This window comes from Empidonax traillii, unplaced genomic scaffold, assembly GCF_003031625.1.
Source record: "Empidonax traillii isolate 1590-97213 ecotype Southwest subspecies unplaced genomic scaffold, ASM303162v1 scaffold2:size4533513, whole genome shotgun sequence".
Classification (NCBI taxonomy): Eukaryota; Metazoa; Chordata; class Aves; order Passeriformes; family Tyrannidae; genus Empidonax; species Empidonax traillii.
Window position 1 is genome coordinate 2,133,166 of NW_020955195.1, and position 27,070 is coordinate 2,160,235.

Sequence of the window (27,070 nt, forward strand, 5' to 3'; positions counted from 1 at the left end):
CACTGCTCTGTAAGTTGACAAATTGTAAACTTGCTTATTTATAGTGGCAGTCCCATGAAGAACACGGTATTCAAAAATGTAAGCAAGCCTATATGTTATTTTTTACTGCAACCTTGGTTTGGGTTTTTAAGGAGAATCAGTGAAAGTGATAACCAGAGATTCAAGAGTTGACACAGGTTCTAGTGTCTTGTTAGGTGTAAAAATTAGGAAGACACAAGAAAATATTTTTAAAATGTGTCACATCCTGCTCTTCTATGAGAACCTGATTTCACAAACTCTTATGGCAGAAGAGAGACAGTATGATGCCCAGTGTTGAAGAGAGTCACCCCTTCAGTATTCTCTGATATTCCTTCTGGCTGATCCCAAGATCATCACGACCCATTAGAAGGTGACACTGAGCGTGCAGTGTATCAAGAGAGGCTAGAAAACAGACTTTATGCAATCAGACTTAAATCAAACTGATACAGTATTTGGTTTAAATAATCTTATATTTTATTTTAAAACTTATAAAAAGCAATTATTAGGACATACAATTTAGAATTTTAAATTTTCTGCTATATTTTATACTAATAAAATAATGATCTATATCAGTCCTTAATAAGAGTAAGGAAGCTATTTCTTAGTCAGTATGCATGACAAAGTGCTGCAATAATTCTTTCTATGCTATATAAACAATTTTCCCCATTAAGTATGCAGATTTTCTCTGCCTGTTGTTCATCTGCTGATAAACATTTTACAGAAGTTTGCTTTGCCTTCAGAATTTGACAGTCCAAACAGCCGGTTTTACAAATGAAAGATCACGGATCATGACCAAAACCAAAAAAATCTCAGCAGTGATGTTAGTATTTGGGTTTGTTTGGAGAGCTTTCTTCTGCTTCCGTTTCTTTCATCTTATGTTCCATTAGAAAAGTCCTATGCAGAAGAGTTGTTTTTCGTTCCAGCCACTGTCAAATCTTTACTTCTTGAAATACATATTCAGAAGTATATATAAAATGTAAACTGCATAAAAAAAGATGCTGCTCGCATATTTTCTCTCTGTAGACACAATGTGTGACACAATATCTTTATATATTGAATATTTTTTTACTGTGTTTCATACCACATATCAGTCATGTTCATTTAGTACTAAGAAAAAGTATCAGATTCAGCATTTATATACCAAAGTTCAGATAGAATAGATTTCAGTCATGTTTTACAGGTTATTTACTTAGAAATTTTTCTCAAGAGGTAAAAAGTGATTAATAAAAATAATGATAAAGTGAGTAAAGATATAAGACATACCTGAATGTAAATATCAAATATAGAAAACATTATTCTGGATTACCATGTATAAATACTGGTAATTTTATTGTTTTCTTATACAATAGCTCACATAGACTGACCCTCAAGAGCCTATTATTTGGTTAATTAAAGCTTTATTTTCCCTGATGAGATCATCTCATGTACTTCTTTGGTTAACAAGACATATGCTTTCTTAGAATTATCTAAAAAATAAAGAGGATCGGTAATTGTAGATGGATTAAAACCTTCATCCACAAGGCGAAATTTTTGCTGTTTGAATGTTCCGGTCATTTCCATTTTTTCCTGTAGAAGTGAGAAAGATACATCATTCTAAAGGGAAGCTTCTCCTCTTTTGCTCACATTCACATGCGCTTTTCAGAATCTTACTTGGTATAAGGTCAGTACTGTTTATCCTCATCGCGCTGGAAATCTAGAACTTGTGTTCTACCACAGGAGGTGTGGTGGACACACACCAGGAGGTGTGGTGGACAAGAGCTGGAGCTCATCTCTTTCTGCATCCCTGTGCGGTGCCTCATTAGTGTCACATGTGGTGTAGCCCCAACTTGCCCGAGACAATCGATCTCCTTCACTGTGCACGTTATAAAATGTTTTGAACTGCACATCTTAAAGCACGTGTGAGTAAAAAACCATCACTATCAAAAGCTCTTTAATGATAAAACTCAGGAAATTCTTGATGTCATTAATTGTCACCTTTAAAAGAGGGGTTGAAAGAGTCAGACTTTCAACTTTCAACTTTTCAGACTGCTCCAGTGCCACAGTGTACCTTGGAAAAGTAGTGGGAGGTATCTCTAGTGGGACTCTCCTCTATTCTCCCTATCTCCCCTCAGCCCAACTTTATGACCTCTCTCCTTTCTCCATCCTCTTCTCTTCTGTCTTTATATTTATATATATTTATATAATGTATACATAAAAATATATGAAAGCAATCAGTGAAAATGAAAAATTAAGTGTGATGTCCAACAAAAATGTCAAAGAGCCACTGTATCTGCTCCAGATACACCTCCAGACTGCATGTACCTGCTCTGATTGGTCTAAGAAATGTTCTGACATCCCCTAAAGTATAATTATATGTCAGATCAAGCTTAGTACATTTTTAATTTCTTCCCTTGAAGTTCCACCCACTACCATTTTTCTTGGTTAATGACAGCTTCACCAACAACAATTCATCTGTAATGTAGGCATTTAAATTTTAGCTGAAATTCCAGATACTTGATATCAAGGCTACATCCAAGATTCAGAATCCTTCTGTCCAGCATAAAGGGTTTTTTTGTACATCTCTACAGGAGTAAATCTAGACTAGGTTATCATAATTTCATAAACTGACTGCTGCAATGTTCTCAAGTCTAATCTTGCTTGTTCATATCAGAATGCTGCTGCAAAAGATATCTACCTGGACTTATAAGATAGATAGAAATACATATATTTCAATTTCAATATCTTTCACAGTCTTCTCCTTTCCCCTCTTTATTCTGAATCAGTATTCCATCTCTGGTTGGCCTCAGGAACCAACTTCCATAACTCACCTTCTCTCTTTAAATGATGATTAATTTTTTCATCTGCTCCTCAGGTTTAGGAGACCCCTTCATAAGCATCTTCAAAAACGTTTCTCTGTTCATCTTTATCATGATGTTTTCAAAACACTAACCAGGACTGAAGATGCTCATCAGACTTCAATTATCATGGTTATCAGTATTGCATGTTTTCTATGCTCTCCATTTTTTCCTAGCCCTATGTAATCCACTGTATTATATTCAAATTTTTAACTCTTTGGGCGAGGGACTGTTTTTTTCCCCAAACTTGACAGTTACTAGAGGGAAGTAGTACACAAATAGGGATGACTGGTGATTACCATGGTGACAACAATAATGTACATTTTTAATTCACCTTTTCAATTTACCTACTGTCTTTTAACATTTGTCATTAGATTACACTGAAAATAGCATTTGTTTTATTGTGCATGATCGATGTCTCCTGCTTTAGCTGTACTTCTTCATTCTCTCATCCGCGTTGAATAAAATGGATTTTAGATTATTTTCTCCTGATGCAATTGTTCACATTTTTTAATCCGAATCTCTTTGTTTTACAATGCTCATGATCCTAATCTCCCTAAATCCTTCTGTATGATCTCCGCCCTTCCTCGTTTCTACAATTTCTCCCGTTTAAACATAATCTGCAAATTTATTGACTTTTTGTGTAATCCCTTTCCCAGAACTCCATTAATGAAGACAGAGAATAGGACTGGGTCTAAAACTGGGTCAGGTGATACATGAACAAGCATTTTCTGTTATTCACTCAGCCATCTCTGGGTCTAAATGATGTGGATGTTTGTATGCACAGTGCAATAATGGAGCTTACCTGGACTCTTAAGAAAAGGGGACGAGCATAACTTGGTAGATAAGTCACTACTTGCTTGTACATTTGCTCCAAGTCTAATGATCTATTCTGCTTTAAAATAAGAGATGCCATTCCTGCTTTTCCTTCATGGTCTGGGGAAAAAGAAGTGAGATGAGAATTTTGACACATGAATGAAGTTTGACACTTTAGGGATGAACCTTACAAAAAATAGTGTAGTGCATTAACAAGCTGACAGTCCTGTTATCATCTTCTGAGTTTCAATAAAGATGCAAGATTGCATTCATATTTTATGTAGTATTACACATATTTGGAGATCATTCAGATGATCAATTAAGCAATAATGCTGTCAATAAGTGTGGTGGGTAAGAGTAAATGGAGTCCCATTCTTGATATCAATCAATAAAGGGGCATAAACATGAACACCATTCCACTCAGAAACGAGTGATGAGCCTCTTTCCTGGATTAGCCAGTTATGTCTTTGCTTCAGTTTTAGTCTCTCTCTCTCTGCCAGTATCTTTTCCCAAAACTGTGGATCTGCAGATTGTTAACAGAGAGAGAGAGAGGTCAAAAGTTCTTACTTGTTTGTCTGGAAAGAGAGAGCACTTTCAATCTTTGGGAAAGAAGAAGTGGGTAAAATATAAAAGCAATTAACTTCAGCAGTCAAAAATAACTGCACACTTTAACCATCAGCGGGTAGTAACAGCAGAGATGTTCTGCCCTATCTTTGTTTTGGTTTTAATTTTTGCTAATACTACAAATTATTATTATTATTATTTATGCTTACCTTGCTGACATTTCATTTGGACACAGGGATGTCTGGATTTTCCATAGATGTGAATTTAATAAATCTTAAATCTAGGTTATGTAGCTATCACAAATTCATGCAAGATTAGCTTTTCAAAAATACACATAACTACATGCAAATAGAAATGCATGATTCCCTGGCTCATTCACAATCTGGTGGTATCTCATTATCTGCATTTACATTTTAACTAGGTATTAAACAGATGACTCAATCAGAAGTGATTTACAGGTTTAAAATATGAAATAAAAACAGTTATGAGGGTTAACAACTAACCTAGGGGAAGAAACACATACAACTAAAGCTTTTACCTGGCACAGACACACCATACACATTTGCTTCTTGTATGAAGTCCAGCATTACAATGACATCAGAAACTTCTGTAGTTGCAACATTCTCCCCTTTCCACCTAAAATGTGAAAAAAATGATCCCATGAAAGCCTATGGACACCTCCTCTTTAAAGAGCACTAACTTTAGTAGAAGCTCCATTCATTTCAGACTAACACCACCTTAGATTTTTCACACTTGTCACATGGATATATTGATCTGACCACCAGATCATGCCTGCACTTCAAATGTTACGGGTATTAGAATCCCTATACCAGACATCAAAAGCTTAAAGCAATCGTTTCCAAAATTTTTACATGTATTTAAATGTATCATCTCTAGTATTTGATAATTTTTTTTCCACATCAGTATCCAAATTGCATGGTCACAGCAAAACCATCACTAGTTATACACTTAAGGAAAGGAGTGTCCAAAGAGCTGGAATTCCTACAAAACATTCTGAAAGTGAGCTATCCAACTACAGAGGAACATTTGTGACAAAATTAAGCCCCTATCATCCACTTCAGGACCATTATAAATTGCATCACAACATAATAAACTGAACACTTCTGGTCAAAACCAAATATAACAGTATTATTCTATTCTGCATATTCTTAATGAAATGTGAAAATAAAACAATAATTATACCTGAAGGTATCTCCAATCCTGTCCCAAAAATACAGAAAATTGTCATGATCTTGAACCATTAGATCTCCAGTATTAAAATAAAGATCTCCCTTCTTAAATACATCACAGAGTAATTTCTTTTCTGTGTGTCTCTTATTGCCAGCGTAACCAAAGAAGGGGTTCTTCGCATTGACTTTGGAAATGAGAAGACCAGCCTCACCTATACGGAGAAGTTAAAAGAATATAAACCTAAGGTATCACCGGACATTTCCTGTATTTGACATTAATATTGCTTACAGTATTGTCCACTGGAATTCTGAGTCGTTTGTATTTCTTCCTACTGACTCATCAGTTTTCTCCCAGAACTGTCACCTATCAATTGTAAGCTCACTAGTAGGTTTATTGTCCTCCCAAAGTGCACAGTTCAAGTTAATATTATGTCTCACTCCCCACATCTTACTGGGTTCCCAGTGATGAGTCTCAGCTTCATCGGCTTCCTACAGGAAAACTAGTGTTAATAAAAAGTGGGTGCTCAACCCAGGCATTAAATCCCTCTTTAGTCTCCTTTCAGAAGTTCTCAGAACACTTCTTAAGAATATTCATTAAAGTGATATAGCATCATCATTTTACTTTTGGGAGTAAAATATGAAAGTTTTAATACAACTTTTTCCCCTCAAAAAATAAGGAGACGGGGAAAGGAATATCCTGTCAGGCATGCAGCGTATCAAGGAGTTAGTTCGCTGAAAGGGGAATAATGGTATGAAGTAACCTTTTGGGAGCAAGTTGTGAAGGGTAAAGCTTGGGGGTTACATTACTTTGCATCAGAGACAAGAATTATAAACATGAAAATGTAAAAAAAATGCTTCCAAAAATATGCATAACTTCCTCCTCATAAAATACCTGTGCCTTTTTTTCCCATAAATTAGTAGTGTTTAAAGTGGAAGTATTTAGTTCACTGGCAGTGTCTCTGCAGCCATGGTGCTCTGAAGATACAGGGCATGGGTAAGACAAAGACTATAGACAGAGATAATAATTATTATTAGTCTGAGTGGTATAGCTGGAAAAAAATTAGACCAGGTATCTAATTTGAGCATCTGCTCCCTTCACAGATCAGTCTGACATCCCTAGAGCTGAATTCTTATAAAGTTTCCTGTTTCAGGGACTTATTTTCTTTGAAGTGCCCACTTCTGTTTAACAGCTGTTAGAGAATCTCTTAACTCCTTTGAAAAATCTGCTCCAGCTCCCTGTTGAAAATGTCTGCCTGACCTTTAATATGACTTCTTGCTTCAGTTTCAGCTGTTACCTTCCTGGAGTTCAAGAGATGCTTCAGTATCTAACAAACACTTTGAAAAACGGTATAATCATGACATACCAGATAATTGATAAGCATTTTGAAGACATTTATAATCAAATAATTTTGTCGTTATTTTGGTTTTCGGTTTGTTTAATTATTAAAGCTGAATCACATCACTTAGTCAGAAACACTTAATCTCTCATCAAAAAGCATTTGCTCTCATCCACCAGTGTTTCCTGTAGATCTCTTAGGCAACCATCTCCCTATGCTAAACTCCTTTAAAGAACACAGATGTCACTATCTAAGTGTTCAAAGGTAATATCATATCATCACTTTTGAGCATCACTCTTCTGTGAATGCATCCAAAGACCTCTTGGGTTCTTCTGGTATCAGCTCTGGTATATTTGATGAAGATTTGTCTTAGATCAAAAATCATGTTGCTTTTTTTTTCAGAGCAAAGAGTAATAGCTGTTGTTGGCATATTGCATTAACACAATAGAAAGGCTCCTTAAAAAATTATCTGGAGCATTTGCATTAAAATCAATATGCCATAATATCCTGTTAATATAAATACTTACCTTTCTTAACTTTTTCACACCAACCATGCTCATTTCTAATTGGTTCATCTTTTTGGAAATCATACTTGATTAAATCAAATGGGAAAAAAAGCTAAAAAAAAGGGAAAAAGTCATCAGTTATTCATCTACACAGTGACATCTGGTGGCAGCAAATATAAGCTAGGAAACCTGTACTCCAGTCTCCCGCATTTAAAAGGTGAATGCAGATTCATTTAAAACTAAAAATACTCTGTATGTAAACTTATGCCATTTCCTGGAGGTAAGCAAAATCAAAACATTTTTATAAGTCTGAATAAACAGCAACTTGAATCGAACATCAATCCCACAATTTCAATCTGGACAAAATTCTTTCTCTTGAGTCTTTTTAATGTGTTTTCCTTCTACCCTAAGGCTAGATCGAAAAGGTATTTTTAACAGGTGATCAAAGGAAAAAGGTCATAGCTTGCAAAATAAAGTAATGATTCAAGAATGGGATACAATTTCAATGAAGTGAATGGTAATTTTTTTTAATTAACCTCAGACTATAGGCATTTACCAAAGTCAAGAATCTGAGAGTCAGAAAGTTTGCTTCAATTAGAAAATATACAGAGGAACAGAATAAGAATAACTTTTTTTTTATGATATTTTCTTATGGATGCCTACATTTAAATGCTGCTCTTTTCTGCTTTCTTTTTTTTACATTCATATTTATTACTTTAATACATTTCTTATGACAGGCCAAACTCAATGAATAGTATAAACCATAAAAATGAAATTGTATAAAATGAAATGTTACTATGCTTTTGTGTTTTATTAGAATAGCTTAAAATAATGCATCATACAGAATAGTATGTTGACAAGATACAGCAATTGACCTCTGAAGGAATAAAGAATTATTTTAAGTTGTTACAAACACTTACAAACTGTAATTTAGTATCTAAGGCCATCTAAAACCTGTGGAGACTTTTACTATATGTGACTATGCTATGTTGGTGTATACACCTTTTAGTGCCTGCAACTAGGCCTATTCCAGTTTTCAAAATAATAGTCATGCAAATGAAAAGAAAATGCCATTTATTGTATTAGATATGCATAATGAGATCATACAGACTCTGTGTAAACAACTGTGTCTCTGCAAAGGCCTTTTCCAAGCTACATCATTCTGTGATTCTAAGCAGCTTGCTTTTCATATTAAATATGAGAAAATGAAAGCTCCACTGCAAAGTATTTAGTCTGGGCACAGACTTATATTTGGTTCACCTCATTATTTAAAATTTATTAGGGAAGAGGATCTGAGCTGTTGAAGCATTACCATACTATTTTCACAGAGTACTGCATGCAATATTCATCATTTTAATCTACATTTTACTCCCTGAAGCACCACATAGATGTAGCAAACAAAAAGCATAATTTAGCTAGCTGAAATTTAAAATGAGTTAATCTGCAACATTATTGTCTATTACTATGCTGCTTGGATGTTATCTAATAACAGCTTTCTCCCCCTTTTTTTTTTTCATTGACTGAGTTTAAATAATTTAAATTTAAATTTTGAAAACAGTTTTGAAATTCCTAAACCTTCAATTTCCAGTGAAAGCTCACAGAACCTTTATCAGAAAACAAAGATCACAAGCTATTGCTTTTTTATTACTTGTTTTAGACATAAAATATTGCTGAATTCTCTGGAAGAATATCTGTTTATAAAACAAGCATTACATGTACTATGCAAGCATCTTTAAAAACTGAAATTTAAGACAGAAATTCCGGAGCATAGTATCATTACATCTTAGAGATGTTTTTTAAAATATCCTTGTCATGCCTTCTGCATGCTGTAAAAGAGTATATTCATAGGTCCTCCACACAGTTTTTGTTAGCCAAAGTAAACAAAAGCAAGGAAAAAACCCTTTTAAGTTATGATTGATATTGAGTGAATCACCACATATAATATGGATTGTAATACACTCGTAGTACCTTAGACTGTTTTAGCTCACAACTAGTCAAAAGAGGAGAAACAGCATTAATTTTCATTGGCCAATGAATTTAGGAGCCTCCGGTGCTTCAATTTGCACCTGCCAGTATTCTTGCTGAGAATCCAGTTTTCCAGGTTCTTAAACTTTGTTTACAGCTAACTTTGCTTGCATTTCAACTAAAGAGTAAACATTTAAACTAAAAAGTATCTCTTCTGCCACTTCTATAACTGCATGAAAACATTGCATAATACTAATTCTGCATTGCTGTGTGAAAGACGTTTTGTGTGTTGAAATTATTTAGGATTTGTTATAACATTTAAATGTTTCTCAGCTCAAGGCTGATTTTGATCTTTAGAGTTTTGAATAAGAGATTTAGATTGCTGTGATAGTTTGAATATGCTTAAGTTAATGAAAAATTACATTTACAAATGAAGTTTGTGATACTTTCTTTTTTTTTTTCCACATGTTGCTATTCAGGTGTACTTGCCACGGGTTATTTTTAGCCCCTCATGTAAGCTTCCTTGGATCTCTTTAATCCCACGCTCCCTTATTGTCTGCCATCACTTGGAATTTATTTCAGTGTAAGACAGATATTTATATATATATATGATGGACGTGACTGAGGCTTTTAGAGATTTTTCCCATGTCACATTTATAAAATTACACACATAATGTATGTCATACACAACAAAATTGATTAACATTAACTAAATGTGTCAGATGTAAAGATTAAGAAGTAATTTATTATATTACCATAACCTATGCAGTTTTCTCCTTTGCAAAACATTTTAAGTTTTACCAGATAAAAAGCTATTCAGAGGCTTCTGCTTTTCTCTTCTCTGATTCTATAAAAACATTTTTATTGAAAGATTCATTCATATACCGCAGGGAGGCTTTCAAGCACATGAACCAATCCCTCTTATATAAAAAACATAGTGTGAAAATAAACAAGTGTAAACAAGAGCACTACTTCTAGTTAACGTCTCAAACACAGTGACTTCTTGGATGTCTGGCAACTGCTATAACATTTATCTCTTTCTTCCTATTAACTTGTGTCTCTCAATTCTTTTATGAAAATAAAAGTGTTCTGTAGAACCTTAATTTTATCACAATTATTTGTCCCCAGCCTTTGGAAAGAAATAGAACAGCTACACTTCAGAATGCATTTTTTAATAATCTGCGACACATGAAATGTATTTTAAAATAACCACAAATCCCTCAAATAAGTAAAAACTAATTTATCTATAGCATTAAAATACATATTTAGTTTGTGTCACATACTCGATTAAAAATACAGATAAATAAATATATAGGTAGTTTCAAGTCTAATCCTTTGTCTGCTGTGACCTTTACATGGTATTTCCAAAAGGTTATTGACTTATGACAAAACTCTGCCAAAAGTTCTGCAGCACCGCAAGCAAGTTTACTCAGGTCTGGAACGTAAAAAACTTCATAAGATTGTAAGGCATGTGGTTTAGAAAACTCTGAAACAAAAATTAACATCAACTCTAAGGTTCCTAGTTCACCTAATACTCCCTGAATTCCAGATTCCTGATTTTCCGCAGTGGATCTCTACCCTTCTAGAGACATCCGTCAGCATCAGATGGCCACCATGTGTGCTACAGAGCATCAGACGTGTGGGACAGAGAGTCAGTGGAGTCATCTGCTTAAATTCCTGAGCTCTCAGCAGTTTCTGAAAAATACTCTGGCTCCTGTGGTGGTTTTCTGAGTGTTTCATGTTCCTCCCTGCAGTCTGAGTTCCCTGACCAGAAGTGAAGAATTCCTCTGGCCCCAACTTGTAAAGCAGGTAGTTGTCATGTGGGGATGCTGGTAGGGAAGCTGTAGGGATCCTGGAACACATCTGGCCTGGAAACCTATCTGTGTGCCCTGAGAAGATACCTCTGATGTATTTACAAACAATGGTTTTACAACATTCTCTAAAAGCAATGTTGTCAGGACATTTTGCTATCAGTTCTCCTCAGGAGCACAAATGTCACTTAAGTCTGCAGGATTTGTATATATGGATAGGTGTCTCAGTCAATTTAAAATTCTAGGCAATGCATGTAGTACTGTTCATTTCAAGAGTTAAAAATTGGCATAAACAACAACAAAATGCTGAATATGTAGTCTCCTTGCAAAAGGCTTTGCTAAATAATCTTTCATATTATCAGGTAAAGCTTGGGACCTCTTAAGGACTTAAGGTTACTTAAGGACTTCTCAAACCATTTGAAAGATTGTACTAATAGGACCAAAAAGAAAAAGTCCATCTGTGAACTTCATGCTGAAATAATTTCTGCATTTATTCAGAAGGATGAAGGAAAAGTTACCATGTGTAATAGAAATAATATGCAATCCTTCTCTCCAAGGCATATGACTGCTATTTTCAAGGCTAATGAAATACAGAAGGGCTTTTTTTTCTAATTTTAATAACCGAGAACACACCAAACACATATAGCACATAGTAAATGAAGGGGCACAGCACTTTAAAATTTATAATCTCGGCAACCATTCTCTGTCACAATTACTCAGTAATATATGTATTGTGTTATCTTCGACATTTCTGTATAATGATACAGAATAGATGTAGTTTGAGTTACTTGTTTTTAATGGCACCTAGGTATAAAATATCTATTTAAGTTATATCTATATGCTACTGTGTTTTAATTACTATTATTCCAATTATGACAAATATTTACATAGCAATATGCAATATAATTATTCTACCTGAAAACATCTTTTAATATAATCTGTAGAACAACAAGTCAGAATAGGACATTTGTATGCTTATTTTATATGTAATGAGTTCTTAGGTACTAAAACAAATTCAGCTTTCTCTTTTGTCCTATAACGTTGTAGAGATTGGAAACTACACTTGGAACCTACGCAGAACTGTCAGAAGAGAGCTAAGGCCTTTTGGACCCTTTTGAACTCCCAAGAAAAAATTGTTACTCCTAAAATACAACTGGAGTAGGTGTCCAGATTTTACAGAGTCAACTAAACTTGGAATAACTGTCTTAAAAATATTACCTTGGACTTATGACTGTAATCTCTGTGGCCCAGCATCCAACAGAAACACAATTTTTCAGTGCTACCATTAACTAAGTAAAATGTAAATAAAGAGTCACCTTATAAAAGAAATTGGTGCGTCCAACAGATCCAATTTTTCCAGTGTGGTTCATGAAACAAATGTTTCCTTCAGTAGCACCGTAAAACTCACAGATCTTAACAGCACCAAATCTGTCTAAAAATTCCCTCCATACATCATTTCTTACTCCATTTCCAACTGCTAGTCGGACTTTGTGATTTTTTTCTCCTTCCTTCTGTAAAAAAAAAAAAAAAGAAAAAGAAAAAGAAATAACATTAAAATGTAGCATACTGATGACTGCATCTAATTGTTGCATGTATTGTGGGGAAAATGTACGTTCTTTAAAATACATCAATTATAAATAAAAAAAATTAAAAAAAAAAAAAAAAAAAAAAAAAAAAAAAAAAAAAAAAAAAAAAAAAAAAAAAAAAAAAAAAAAAAAAAAAAAAAAAAAAAAAGTTAAATAGAGCGGGCGTAGCTGGCATACAGCTACAATGTAGCAAACTGCAATAAAAGAAACCTATTACCTCGTTGGGCAAACAAATTATTTCTTGAATAATGGCTACAATGATTTATATAAATGCTTCCATATTTTCAAAATTGTATTGTCTCAGTCTACTGCTACCCAGGGGAACTAAAAATCTGGGAAGAACAGAGAAAGGCGGGAATTATTTCTGTCATGGGATTAAAGTCAGAAAAGATGAATAGTTACTTTCTTCTGTCTTCAGACTGATTATGAGAAACAATCAGATTTCACACACTTGTAAGATCTATTCCTTCCCACACACTGTGTATGAGTCATCTGTATTTTTTTCAGTATTAAGACTTTCAAGATTTTGTTCAGTGTTACTGGGAATACATTAGTTCTTAGTCATCTTGAGACTTTCTGTCAGCTCTCATGTTTATCACAACAAACATAATATATCCAGTTCAGCTAGATGCTCTAATTTTATTAATACATTCCCAAACATTCAGCTTGCATGAACCACCTTTAAAATATTTATATATTAAATATTACACTGAAGTAACAGAAGGCAAAAGATCTAGAGTGTTACTTCAGATAGTCTGGGGATTTTTATTTACATCTATTTCAAAATAAGTCTCCCTTTGTAATCACTGCAAGTGGCAATATAGAATGCTCTAGAAGTGAGATGGCACAAAATAAATATAGGTACATGTAGTTTGTTACCACACAGCTTTAGAGCTGCATAGCACCCTGGTACTGCATCACTGTCTGTAGATGGCTCTATCTATGTACACTTATATGTGTATGCAAACACCTCTCTATATACAAATGCACACATATGCATATATTCACATTTTTTATAGATATATGTTTGTATAGATACATACAGATATGTACATGTTCACATATAAATCACAGAAAAGAGTCACTATTTTCTATTCTTCTATTTCTAGTTCCCCCTCCCAGTCTAATCCACTTTGAATTAGTTATGCCTCTGTAGTAAAAAATCCATTTTAGCGTCTTTAATCTCACGTAGAAGCACAGCTAATTGTTTCTGTGAAGAGATCTGGCCAGCTGAGTGAAACAGGAATCTTTTAAATATTTTGGCTGTTAAAAGCAGTAAAGCTTCTACTGAGTATACAGACAATCCTCAGAGGTTCATGTCTTGGACAAATCAAATTTTTCATGAGAATGTGAATTTTGACTTCTGTAACAAAAACTGCAAGCACAAAGCAACAGCAAAAATCACAAAGACCAACTAAGTTTTTTTTTCTTTCCTCTTCAAAACCAGTAACTCATAGAAAGAGAAGCAATTTCTTTATTGAACTTCAGAATCTTCCTTCTGCAAATTAAGTCATCTTCCTGGAATTCAGTGAAGAATGCATCTTTTTCACTAGGTAGAGATAACTGTTGGCACATTAAAATCTGAGACATTATCCTGCAATTTTACCTCAAAACTACATCACTCACCAGCCTCTCTTGTTCACTAACCATTCTGTTTTTACAATAACTCATTTCTTCCTCTTTCCCTTCTCCTATCTTATTTTAGAGGTGAAAGTAATTTCTAAACAGAGAAGCACAGAGTTCACTGACTTCCTGCTAAATCGTTATTACCAAGTGCTGCATTACATAGCAAAATGAATCTGATGTGGACGCAGCCTGGAACAAAGTAGTTTGTTTGTGTTTTTTTTTTTTTTATCTTCACATACAACATCACAATGCAACAGTGTAGGTTTTCATATGCTTGAAATGTCTGTTACATTACACATTCAAGGTCATTATGCTGTAATTGAACAACAAAAGTATTCCTGCTTTTTAAGAGAAAGTGTTTCAGAGTTACCTTGAACTTAATGAGGAAAGCTTTTAACTCTTTTTCCCTTAGAAAATTGTCCACCATTTTTAGGATATTTCTGTCAGCTCAACTTAAAACGTTTCCATTTTCCTTACAGTTTCAATGCTAAACTGAAACGAACATGTCTGTAGCTTAACAGCAGTTATCCCTTGCTGATGCCACTACATTATTCAAATGTACTGCATCTGCTAAGATATAAAAAATAGCTCAAGACATACTTTCAAGGAAATTCTTTGTTCTACAACGAACAGAAAAGACAAATACGTGCTTATACATACACACAGTAATTAAGTGAGACTTTCACCATACTAGGAACATTCAAAACCTCCAGAGACAAAGCTAATAAAAAGGTGATTTTGCTTCTATGATTTATACTTTTAGAAAAATAAAAGACAGCTGTTTTCTGAAAAACAAACCAGGATAAACTAAAAATTCGTTTTTCTCCCCAAAAGAACAAATGCCTCATTATTTATAAGTGCAGTAATTTCAATTCTCCACGTTACTTGGTCTGGTTTATATTAATACAGTACAAAGTTTTTTCTCTAATGGAAAACATGCAGAGCAGACCTGGCAGGACTGCATCCTGCTTTGCCTGCCATGTTAACACCTATCAGCAACATCAACAAGACATTGTATGATGACCATCTCACTTCAGAAAGGGATGCTCATTCCTTTTGCAAAAATACAAAGAAGGTATATGATGTCACCGAGAATTTGATCACAGAAGGCAAGTTTTCCTAAAAGGGAGGGCAGTAATTCCCTTTTCCCCAACTACAGTAAGTTTTCTGTTAGATTGCATTGCTGCAACTGCCCTGTTTGTGACTTAGTCAGCTTCCCACAGTTGTACCTATCTGCTGATCTAAGACCCCCTGAAGAGTACTGCAGGGCTTTCTGGAGAAGACATTGAAACTGTCATTCATTTATCAGTCTTTCAACTGTAAGAATGGAAATTATATGTAATTTAACCTCCCACCAGGTTTAATAAGTTTGAAGAAAATTATTACAATGAGGGAAACTTTAGGCAGTGAGTTTTACTCACATTAATTTTATATGTAAGTAAATCAGTATTGCTATGTTTTACCTATTTTTATCTAAAATTTTTCACAACTAATATTTGACAATAATTCATGTTAGCTTTACATATAACTAACTTTCAGTGGAAAGCAAGCTGCAGTAAATAAAACAGCATTAGCCATTTTAACATCTGTCATCTCTTTTTAACAACAAACACCTTCACATGTATTATTGTCCAGATTACTTGCCAGACAGAGCAGGCATGTTGGTGTCCGTGGGCACTGTGGCTGAATAGTTATGCAGTAAATAAAGTGCTACAAGTAAGATAAGGGAAGGAAAAGGGATGATAATTCCAACAAACCATTCCAACACAGTTGAGTGATGCATGCTTAGGCTGTCCTAATGGAAAAAAGAAAGAAAATAACTGTGCAGGAACTTACGCTTTAAACTGACTAGACCAAATAGGTTTGAATTTCTGCCACGTTCAGGTGGCATTTCATCACCCAGTTCTTTGAACTACGTGCCGAACATCTGCATACATCATAAATCATTTCTGGCACACCATGTCTCCATTTTGCGTGCTTGTTTCTTTTGTACATTAATTAATTGACAAGTCGGGATCTGCCTTATCACATTAAATACCACATACTTGGGATTTTTCATCTTCCAGTCTTTCCTCCTTAAGTGTTCTTCGTAAACTATTTGGACTATCTAAGTGATTAAGTTGTTGATAAATGCCTTTTAGAGTGTTATCAACTGGTGCAGGAAGGATTCATGACTGCAGCTGTATAAAAAAGTGCTTAACATCTGCTTTAAAATAATACAGGAAGACAGGTTCATTGTCCTGTTTTTGCCAAAGGGAAAGCCAAATGCAGAGAAGCAAACACAACTCAAGAAAAGGAGGCATGAAATGTCTGCACCATGGCCTCGATGAAACTAAAAGCACTCTCAGGGCCTGAGAAATATTAACATCTGTTAATGATAAAATATGATAAGACAGATGACATAGGATTTGCATTCATGTATTTACAAAAAGTGGATGTAACAGCATGTTCACCATGGATGATGGACCTGATGATCTCAGAAGCCCTTTCCAACCCCTCTGATTCTGTGATTCTACTGATACATCAGCCCAGAAAAAGGTGCACTAGGTAATTTATTAAACTATATGGGAGATATCCCGCTGTTACAGGTGTAATAAATTCTTCAAGATGCACATCTATCCTCACTTTTCAGAAATGCCTAATTATAAACTGCAACCAGATTTTTTGAGCAAAACATATACCCAAATGTAAAAATACAAATAAAGAAAAACTGGAAGTGTAGAGAAGAGATGCACCATAAGAAAGGAACAGGAATTGTAGGAAAAGGACACATCCTTCTAGTTCTGAAACTGGTTGCTTGCTACTTAGCACAGCTCACTCTCACCACATTTTTTATTAATAAATCTCCTGATAATCCAATGGGATTAGACTCTAAAAGAAGCTTTCTTCCTTTAGCTCTTCTCATAGAAAGGTTTTATTTAGCTGTACCTCCATTTCCTCAGAAAATATCTACCAACAAAAAAAAAGTCACCTATGTCTGTGTTCCACCCATTAATACGAAGCAGATTTTTGTACTTTTGCTTATTGCCCCTGGAGCACACTAGTCAAAACAAATTACACAAAACTTCTCAAAGGTCAATTCAGAGAACTAAAGCGTGCACAGATTATTTCTTTTGCATCATATTGCACACAGTATTCTGTGAGCAATAGGAAGCTTCCCTTTGTGAAAGCATGACTGTCATCTCCAGGCTTCATTATCAGGACATTTTCTGCATGACTCCACTAGTTTAACCCAAAAGATGAGTATCTAGGAAGAACTGGAAGGTGGAAGTAAGGAAATTGGTCAAAGTTTTGTGGCCAGTGAGTCTTAAAGACTCAGAATCTGAGTCTTGAGTCACCATGCTACAACCTGTAATTGACATTGCAACTAAGCCTTCAGGGGTGCTTTGGATAGGAAAAACTAATGCTTCCAAAGGCCAAAGAAACTCTACAAACAAAATTACAGAAGACTTTTTCACAAGAAACATCTGAAAACCTTTACCATTATTAGCGAGGAGAATGAGAAAACAGACACAGGATCATCATGTGGATGGAGTCCAAGAGAAGTATGCCAGTACATTTAAGGATCACTAGGGAGTAGTCAAACTAGACAGGTTTATAATCTCTTCCTAAAGCCACTTTTAAAAAACAATGCTGCTGTTGTAGTTAAGGGAGCTGAAAGCACAGACAAAGTTTGTTGTTTTTATAAGATCAATTGATCAGCTGATGTTGCCTGGAAGGAAGTAAATATAAGTTTCTAAATCTCAGGTCCATTTCCAAGCTTCAATTTTGGATGTGCTGAATGTGCTCTTAATTTAAAAGTTCTGTTCTCTCTAACAGTGTGTACAATTCTCATTTGAGGCACTGTTAATACTGTAATAATTTGGATTAAGGATGATGTCTGCTTATGATATATTCAAATGGTTGCTAATTTTTTTAAGGGTCAGGTTATTAGATGAATAAATAAATTGCAAAATTCCCCCCAGTAAATTAAATTGTAATGACATGTAGAGATTGTTAATAGAAGATACAGATGTGGTTGTCTGTGAATGTGTAACATTACTGGTTTGGGGTATTCAATAAAATGTTTATGCTGAAAACCTGCAAGGGGCTTGACAAATTTCCACTCTACATTTTAAGGATATCAGAAAGAACAATTTCCAGCACTGAACATAAATTGAGCTAAACTTTAATGGGGAGTAAAACGTGATTTCAAGTCAAACCTCCATTATAGATAGAAAAGTACCTGCTAACTAATTTTTCCTTGTCTGTGTGCTTATCAAACATTCTCTCTTCAAAGAAGCCTGTTTCTAGTTGAGAGGCAGTGCTATCCAACATACATAAACCCCATTCTTACGCTCCCTTCCCACAACACTTGAGTCTACTGCAGGGAAACAAATGTTCATTCTGTTTCCTTATCCCGGCAGCGCCACGTTCCTTGTAGTGTAATTCCTTCGGAATTACTATTGTTCTAACACACAGAAGAGTTCCAACAAAATAAATCCTTAAGCGTCTTTTCTAAAGTCACTTCAGAGAGCTTAATCCCATCCAAAGAACCCTTGGCCAAACTCTATCTAGTAGAGAGACTGGCTTGCTTCGGCTTATCAAAACTTAGTCCGAAAGCTGATATACACGGTCTTACACGCTCGAGGTTACCCAGAGAGAATAGAAAATGTTACTGATGACAAAGGATAATGCTGGCTCAGTTCCAAGTGGACATTAAGCAGGACAGATGCTGAAATTCTGAGCAATGGTATAATTATTTGTGAAACAGACTTTGTATACGAGGTGAAGCACAGCTCTAGTTTACCTAGTTCATGCAGTGTCTCATAAATCATACAAATACTGTCATGCTGTATGAGAACTTACGAAAGAAGAAGATAGGACATAATGATCAAGAAAACTGATTTCTACTCTCTTCCTGTAATGCATTTCTGGATCCAGGTCTTCTTTACAGAAAAGAAGGAAGGAGATGCTGAATTACCGTTTCTATCTTTTCAGAAGCTTCAGGATGTAATGCATTATTTAAATAGATCATTACATAAAATTTGAAATATATCTGCAAGTGCCTTTAGAAGATTTTGTTTACACTTTAAATGTTAGATTTTAAATTAGTTGCAAGCCTCTAAGGAAAATATATCCACAGATTAGTAGAGAAGGCTTTTGCTGAGAGAGGATCTAGGGAGCTCCACTATGCCATACTTCTGTAATTTTCAAAATAATTTTTAATAGAGACTTTGAGAAATGTCATCCAGCAAGACCAAGTTATTAATTTTCTGAATATTATTTTCACTGGAGTATTCATGGTAGTATCTTAGAGCAGGACCCATTTTGTAGCTACTTATGGCTATTAGCCATCAGTGCTGGTTCTTGTACTTTCACTGTAACCAAAGTACTGCAGAAGAAGAGTTTGGAAGAGGCCAAGCATGAGGATTAATCACTTAGGAGCCCAGCAAAATCTATAAAGGTCGCATAATGGAACGTCTTTGTACTTGTACTTAAGGAAGAAAGACAACTTCCTTTTCTAACAAATGTTCTTTCCAGACATCAGATTACTAAACCAAACTCCATGCAGAACAGCTTTCAGAAAAATTCTCCTGCAAGAGTGTTCAAGAGCTGTTGCAGATGTGAGTGGGAGGCAAAATGATCAAACAAGACAAAACCAATAACAAAGCTCAGCCTGGAGTCTATATGCTACCACACGGACTTGCCCAGAGTTTAATTCAAAATTTATGAAATAAGAATCCACAGTCTGCACTCCAACTGTAAGAAATATACTATTTATTTCAAGTTTAGCGTTAAAAAAAACAAATTAAGAACATAGGGTAATTGCTACAGGTTTAATCTATTTTGATTAGAAGGGCTTTATAGTGCTCTAATCATAAGAACACTGCCCACATATTATTTTCACAGAACTTCAGAACTTGTACTTGTCATATCTTTCTCATGCTGCTAGCCTATACAGTACTTCTACATTATTGAGGCTTAAAGAGAGAATCCAACTTAGCAAATTGTTTTACCCACTTGCAAACTAATAACGGGTTGCATAATGTATTTTAAAACCTTCTACTTATTTGTGTGAACATGTTTCTCTTCCAGTTTTAACATGACAAATACTTACTATTTTTCTTCAAGTTCCTAGCTGTCAAAGTGATTAATTTTTTAATTTCAATTTTTCTTAAGAAGATTTAGCAAGCTAGCAAAACCCAACAAAAAAAAACCCCTCTAGCCTCACAGAAGAAAGAGTTTAGACATGCCAGCTCCTAAAAAGTACGCATATAAAATAACAAATAGAATTGTTATATAGTTAATAAATAATGACTGTACAACCGCCATATGTAGTGTATCAATAGTTACTGATGGTTTAAACAACTTTATTGGAAAAACTTAAAACTGCTTTAACTTCATGATGGTTTGGTAAGGATTTAAAATGAGAGAGTTTGTTTCAGAAATGAAATATATTATTCTGTCATTCTTGCTTTAAGATACTGAACAGGATGATAAATAGGCGTGGAAAAAAAAGCCATGCCTCTCATGTGTCTTGATTTTCCTTACGGCATTTAACTTGATTTTTTGTTATCCTGTAATTTTTCATTAATCTTGCTGTAAATTTAAAAAACAACAAAAAATTAAAATAAAATAATATAATAATATAATAATATAATAATATAATAATAATAATAACAATAATAATAAAATGCCACCACCAAAAAAAAACCCAACCAAAACATAACAAAACCAAACCATACCAAAAAAACAGAGAGAAAGGTATTACTGTCCTGTTTTCCCATCGCAGTCAGTGCTGGTCACTGGGACATTAGCCACGCTCTCTTTAATTCAAGAACTTACACTTCACTGAGGCATGCATGGACAGTGCAGTAGGGTCTATGACCCACCCCTACATTGCTTAAACATTCTTCTGAAAAATTTCCAGAGGGAAAAGAAATCCAATGACCTTTTCCATTCTTTGGTCAGCAGCTTGAAATATTAATGCAAATTATTATTCTACTGGAAAACATGACTGATTTGCATTCTCTTATTTTAGAATACTGCTTAAGGAGGATGTTATTCTGGAAAACCATAAAATAAGGACTTGGATTAGAAAATAATTTTTAGATTAAGTAATTTGAATTACTGGCACCTTTTCCTAAGAGATAAAATTCATTGAAAAGGAAATAAACCACTGATTATTTTTTTGAAACAACAGAATGAAATTAAGGTAGAGGCAAAGGGAGGCTGTTAAATGAGATAATAGCTGTATTGCACCTAACTTTTGCACATTTTCACAACTTGCTTTATGTTCTTCTAAACATTTGTTTAAATGAAGAGAGGACATGGTTCTTTTTGCTTAATGTTGTACAGGCACTTGGAGGGCATAATTTATTTTTATTAAATATTCCAAATAAAACCTATTTATAATAATAAGTGGGTAAAGTAATTTATTAAAATGTTTAACTAGGTAGGATAATGTAGGAGGTAACATTTAGGATATATTACTGAAAAACAACAGGACAACCCACAGCTTATAAATGTTTTTTGCATAGTCATTTTTACACATTTAGGATAGTAAGTCAGCTGGATTTGCTATACAACAAATTATATTCATTCCACCTACACTATTCTATGTATCTTGAGTTAATTCCAACAAATTTTAGGTATTTAGTTTAGCCTGAACATCTTGGGCTCTCTCTGTCATCAACCAGTAGGTACAGAAATAGACTAGAAAACAGCCAGATCAAAAGTTAATTCAGTTAACCTGAGTCAGTTAGTATGGTATCCTGTCAGCAAGCCATCACACCATCAACTGCCAAAGGAAAAGAAGTATTTCAGAGAAGAATGTCACTGTAACAAAAACAGAATTGTTGTCTAGAATAGCTTTCTCACTGGAACAAAAGGCAAACGTTTTCGCATTGGAACCAAAAGCTGCTAACCTAGAGCAAGCCCCTTCCAAATTTTAAAATATTGCTTAGGTGGTTTCAAAGCATGCACATTCCACAAGGCTCTCCACGGTGCTAAAACACGAACTACAAAATGTGAGACCTCTGATACACTCAGGTGCCAAGAAACAAAGTTTTGAAAATTCAGAAACAGCACTGAAGAGTAATCCTGGATTTCTGAACTTACCTTGTGAAACTCTGTAAAATAATATTTTCTCACCAAATGATACTGAATCTGTTTTTAATCCCAAAATCTTTCCTTTTGTAAATGCTTCCAGTACATCTTCGTGATTCAAGCCATTACTTTTATTAAGCACCGACAGATCCCGAAGTTTTTGAAGAACATCATATAAATAGAAGGGCAGAGGGACATTTCCAATAAAGTTTTTCTCCCCTTTTACCATACCCACATGAAGAAAAATAAATGCACGTATCACTTACAGACAAATAGCCATCACTTTGATTCCACTTACCACTGGCTGATTGCAAAGGTAACGGCAAAGTTCTCCAATGTACTGGATGACAGTCACATTGTACTTTTTGCAGTCACTCCAAAACTGACTAGCTGAGAACTTCTTCTTTAACACACAGGTTGCACCTTTATGGAAACAGCAGGAAAGGAAATGAAGCAATTTCTCCATGTGGCAGCTATGTTCACTGGTTCTACAAAACAGAACATTGGGGGAACCAAGAACAGCCTTCTTTAGAGAACTAGGTGGTATTTAAGCTGTTTTATTTGAAACCTGGTAGACAAAAAGGAAACCCGGCTAAAACAATAAAGCAATAGATAAGAGCTTGAAAACAAGACGACAGTTTCTCATTGATGGTATTGTAAAATTATTCAAAGGAGTTTAACTGAAAAAATATCCAGGAAATTCAGCCTGATTAACAAATCATTTGGGTATCACTGAAGCCTCATTTTTAAAGGAAGTATTCATCAATGTAGATTCAAACAGAATTAATCCATATTACAATCATCTTTCCCTTGCTCTGACTTGCCCTTGATGCATAAGAAAACAAGAAGTATTTGCCATGAAGTTCCAAAGAAATCTCTTCCAAAGAGAGTCATCAAAGACAGAACCTACATTGTCTCAGTACAGAATGTATTTTATTGTCTATGTTAAAACAGGACACAAATTAAATGGAAAAAAAAAAAAGTTATATTCACCTAATGATATACAAAAAAGCTGAATGTTTACTCAAAATGTATTTGTCAGGGTTTTAAGTTCACAAAAAGACATTTCAGCGCTATTCCACTGTACAGTGTTTAGTCTGCACAGATACCAATGCACTGTACACACTGTCAAAATATTGCAAATGTTCTTAACCTCATTTTTACCAAAATATAAAAGAAAGTAAAAGCATTTATGACACAAATTACTCTAATTCTCTCAATGAAGAGAGCTTCTTGTAGACATAATTTGTTATTACAACACTCTCCCTCTCCCCAGAATACAGCTATTCTGAAAAAAAGACTACTCATTTAATTTCAGCAAAGCATCAACTTTTCCAGTGGCAATGAACTTAAGTGGTTTTATACACTTTTCTATTAATTAATTCTATTTTAACAACACAAGTAAATGAAACAAGCTGTACCCAGTTCAATGCATCCACCGATGCCGAGAAGAGATGCTGCACTGTGATAAAGAGGCAGAGTAATATAAATTATGTCTTCTGCAGTAGCACCAAAAGCCCACAGTCCAGCAGCTCCTTTAAGAACCTGCATGTGACTGATGACTGCAGCCTTTGGAAGACCTGTAATAAAAACACAAAACAATGTATAAAATTACTCTTGAAGAGAACTCAGTTGTTTTTTTCCCCCCTGTATCAAAGTCTCTAAGATCATAAAAGAATCAATTCTTTCTTCTGTAACCAAATTTTCAGCCATCTGTTTAGATGGCCATAAATAAGACAACTGCCTGTTTAATACACTGCTGCATGTTTGTTCTCTACACATAAAGATAAACCAGTTTGTAACCCCATCTGTTTGCTATTTAGTCAGATGTAAAGTCAATTCAAATAGGTGGAAACATAAAGAAACTCCATGGTTTGTCTGCTATCAAATTCCAACAAAGCAGCAAAACCATTTACTCTACATATGGACTTCCTTTAACATAAAGAGGCATCACACCAGATCTCGTTCAGGCAAGAGTCATTGTGATTGTAAGGTAAATTGGAAAGATATGGATCTACATGAAGTAGTGGGTGCTTCTCTAAGAATCATGCATCCACATCTTCCTATTTGTTTTAGAAATCTATGAAGACTACATAGAATTAAAAACAAACAAAAAAAAAAGTCCAGTGAAAATCCACTCCAGTTAGGTTCTTCTTTTTGAGTTTCTTCAGCTTCAGCCCAGAATTTCTGTTCAGCAACATGAAGACTCACCTGGAAGGGCTTCTTGGGCTACTCACATTCACAAATTTCAGGCTGAGTCAGGCTGATGATGAACAGTGAGTGCTGTTCAATTTTTCAAAAAAAATTTAATGGCTCATAAAGTTTTATCACCTATTCTAGCAAAGCTGTTGTTTAGTTACATGGTACATAATAGAAATTCAATGTAAATTAGTGTGATGTATACAAGGGTTCAAAAATATATTAAACCCTACATAACTGAAATTTGAAACTTCACACAGATATTCTGAATGCAGTTATAAGAACAAAAACATCCTACCTGGATAATTCTGTATTATTTTTTAGCTAATTTTAACTCCTTACTTTTGACCAGCAAGCTCAACCATATTTATATTAGTGGTATTACAAACATAACCTCACCTCTTGAGAACATTTATAACTTCTTAATTCTTTTTTTTTTTATTCTAAACTGATGTACCTATTTACTAATTTTTTCCCGAGAACCTGAAGCAAATAAACTGAATTATTATTTGTATGAAGGAACCAAGCTATAAACCAGGTATTCATTGAAAATCTTTTTGTTACTAAAACTGTTGTGTTCAGCTGAACGGGAAGGTCTATCTGCTCAACAAAATCACTCTGCTTTTCATGTCAGTGATCAGGTTTTTTTAAGTCTTTGCTTCTTAGCTGCTGGAGCACTGGTAACAAATTCAGACATCTGTTTCTAAACTAAAAGGCAATAACTTAATCCTATTTTCTGTCTCTATCATGACTTGCATAAGACATGGCTTAATGAATGAAAAACAAATGTCTATTTGCTTGTTTCAAGATTGTTTTTTAAAGTTCTAGGTAAAACCTTAGGTTTTAGACAGGGGTACGTGATCACAAAAATAGCATTATGATTGTATACCAACAAAAAAAGGCAATGTTTTATAAACACCTTAGCTGTGAAGTAATAAGAGGTAAAACCTCTCATAGTATTTACACAATGTGGCAGGGAAAAAAAAAAAAAGAGAAACCCATAAACCACTGTATAGAAAGAGTTACTGACAAGAAACATGCTTGGTTTTTATAATAAAGTTTCTAGATGAGAAATATGGCATTCTACTATTAAAAGATTACAGTCTCAGGAAGATCATGTTTCTAGATGAAAGCTGAAGGAGAACGTAGAGCTTTTTCAGCAGACATGTACCTGTTGTTCCAGAAGTAAATATATATAAAACAGGTGACTTGAGGTTGTTGGCAGAGCATCGATTAACTGGAACGGGGTCTTCAGATGCAGCTTCTATCTTGTCTAAAAGGGTGTGAACACTTGGAAAAGCGGAGTCTTTGGTCATTATCCAAACACTAACGTCTTTTTGAAGGTTAGGAAGAATTTCTTCCAGTGTCCCCAGCAAATCTTAAAAATTAACATGAAATAATGTTACTTACATTATGTCTTCACAAAACCAGGAAAAAAAAAAAAAGAATTTTTCCTCTTAGGGTTTTGATAATAGGAAGAGAAATTAAAGTAACCTCCAAGGGTACAAATAGATGCAATAAAATAATTACAAACTAGAATGAAAACGCACTGAAAACAGGGTGTAATGTGCTAAAAATACTGCTGACCCCACACAGTCTAATTGTCAACTAGCCCTGGAGGCAAAATTGTGAGCCTTGATTACTAACTCCTGCTTCCCACGTGATATTAGATAATCCTTAGCCATTGCTAAGATCAGAATGAAGTGTGGTTGAGCTTCAGCTTCAAATAAACCATGAAGAAATCCATTAAAGATGCAAGGTAAATATATTCAAACTGGTAATTATAGTGCAGGTTTCCTTGGATGTCATCAACAGCAATCTCCCATTATTTTTTTTTAAAAGAGCAGAATTGACTACTTTAAAAACAAACACATCCACAAACTAATTTATAAATTAGTTTACAAACATAATTTTCTATATAATGCCTGAATTTCACAGAATAGAAATATGATACAGGTCCATGGTTTATTCAGACAGTGCTAAAGAGGTGTGTCGCTATTTATGTAGTGCTTTGAGTGTTTTAAAAACCTTAATGAATTTGACTTTGGGCACATCAGGCAATTTTATTTTCTTATAATCATATGTTAATTTACTGAAAGCCATTCCTTCTATTGGCCTTTATCTATACAAAAATACAGACTTATTTTTATAAAATAAAACCAGCAATCTAACTAAGATTTATTTTGTTGGCTTATGAGGAAAGAAACGAGAGAGATTCCCAGATTAAATAAAAAGAGAAAATGTACAGAAAGACCAATCCTTAGTACATCTGGTATTTATATTTTGAAGCATTTTTATAATGTCACTTTCTCAGAAGACTGCACAGTCCTTAAAGTACTAATCTAGGAAACAAGGCAAGAGTAGGAGTAATACTGCTCTCAGTAGAACTCATTTATACTTAACTGCATTGATACATCTCAGTCTACATAATTAATCTTGCAAATATTCCTGTGGGATATGGATATTGGATATGGATATCAAATAATGGATAAATAAATCGATACCAAATATGGATAAATATGGATAC

At 34.4% G+C, this 27,070-nt stretch overlaps 1 protein-coding gene across 1 annotated transcript in view; it reads right to left on the minus strand.

The window, feature by feature from the left end:
- Positions 1-469: 469 nt before the first annotated feature.
- SLC27A6 (solute carrier family 27 member 6) overlaps positions 470-27,070 on the minus strand; it is a 33,612-nt gene continuing 7,011 nt past the window's right edge. The window contains exons 2-10 of the mRNA XM_027894783.1: positions 25,715-25,921; positions 23,766-23,924; positions 22,643-22,767; positions 12,358-12,552; positions 7,287-7,377; positions 5,436-5,634; positions 4,771-4,868; positions 3,658-3,788; positions 470-1,584 (exon numbers count right to left, since the gene is read on the minus strand). Coding sequence (XP_027750584.1) covers positions 1,408-1,584; positions 3,658-3,788; positions 4,771-4,868; positions 5,436-5,634; positions 7,287-7,377; positions 12,358-12,552; positions 22,643-22,767; positions 23,766-23,924; positions 25,715-25,921 — 1,382 coding nt within the window. The 3' untranslated portion in view covers positions 470-1,407. The remainder of the gene's footprint in view (positions 1,585-3,657; positions 3,789-4,770; positions 4,869-5,435; positions 5,635-7,286; positions 7,378-12,357; positions 12,553-22,642; positions 22,768-23,765; positions 23,925-25,714; positions 25,922-27,070) is intronic.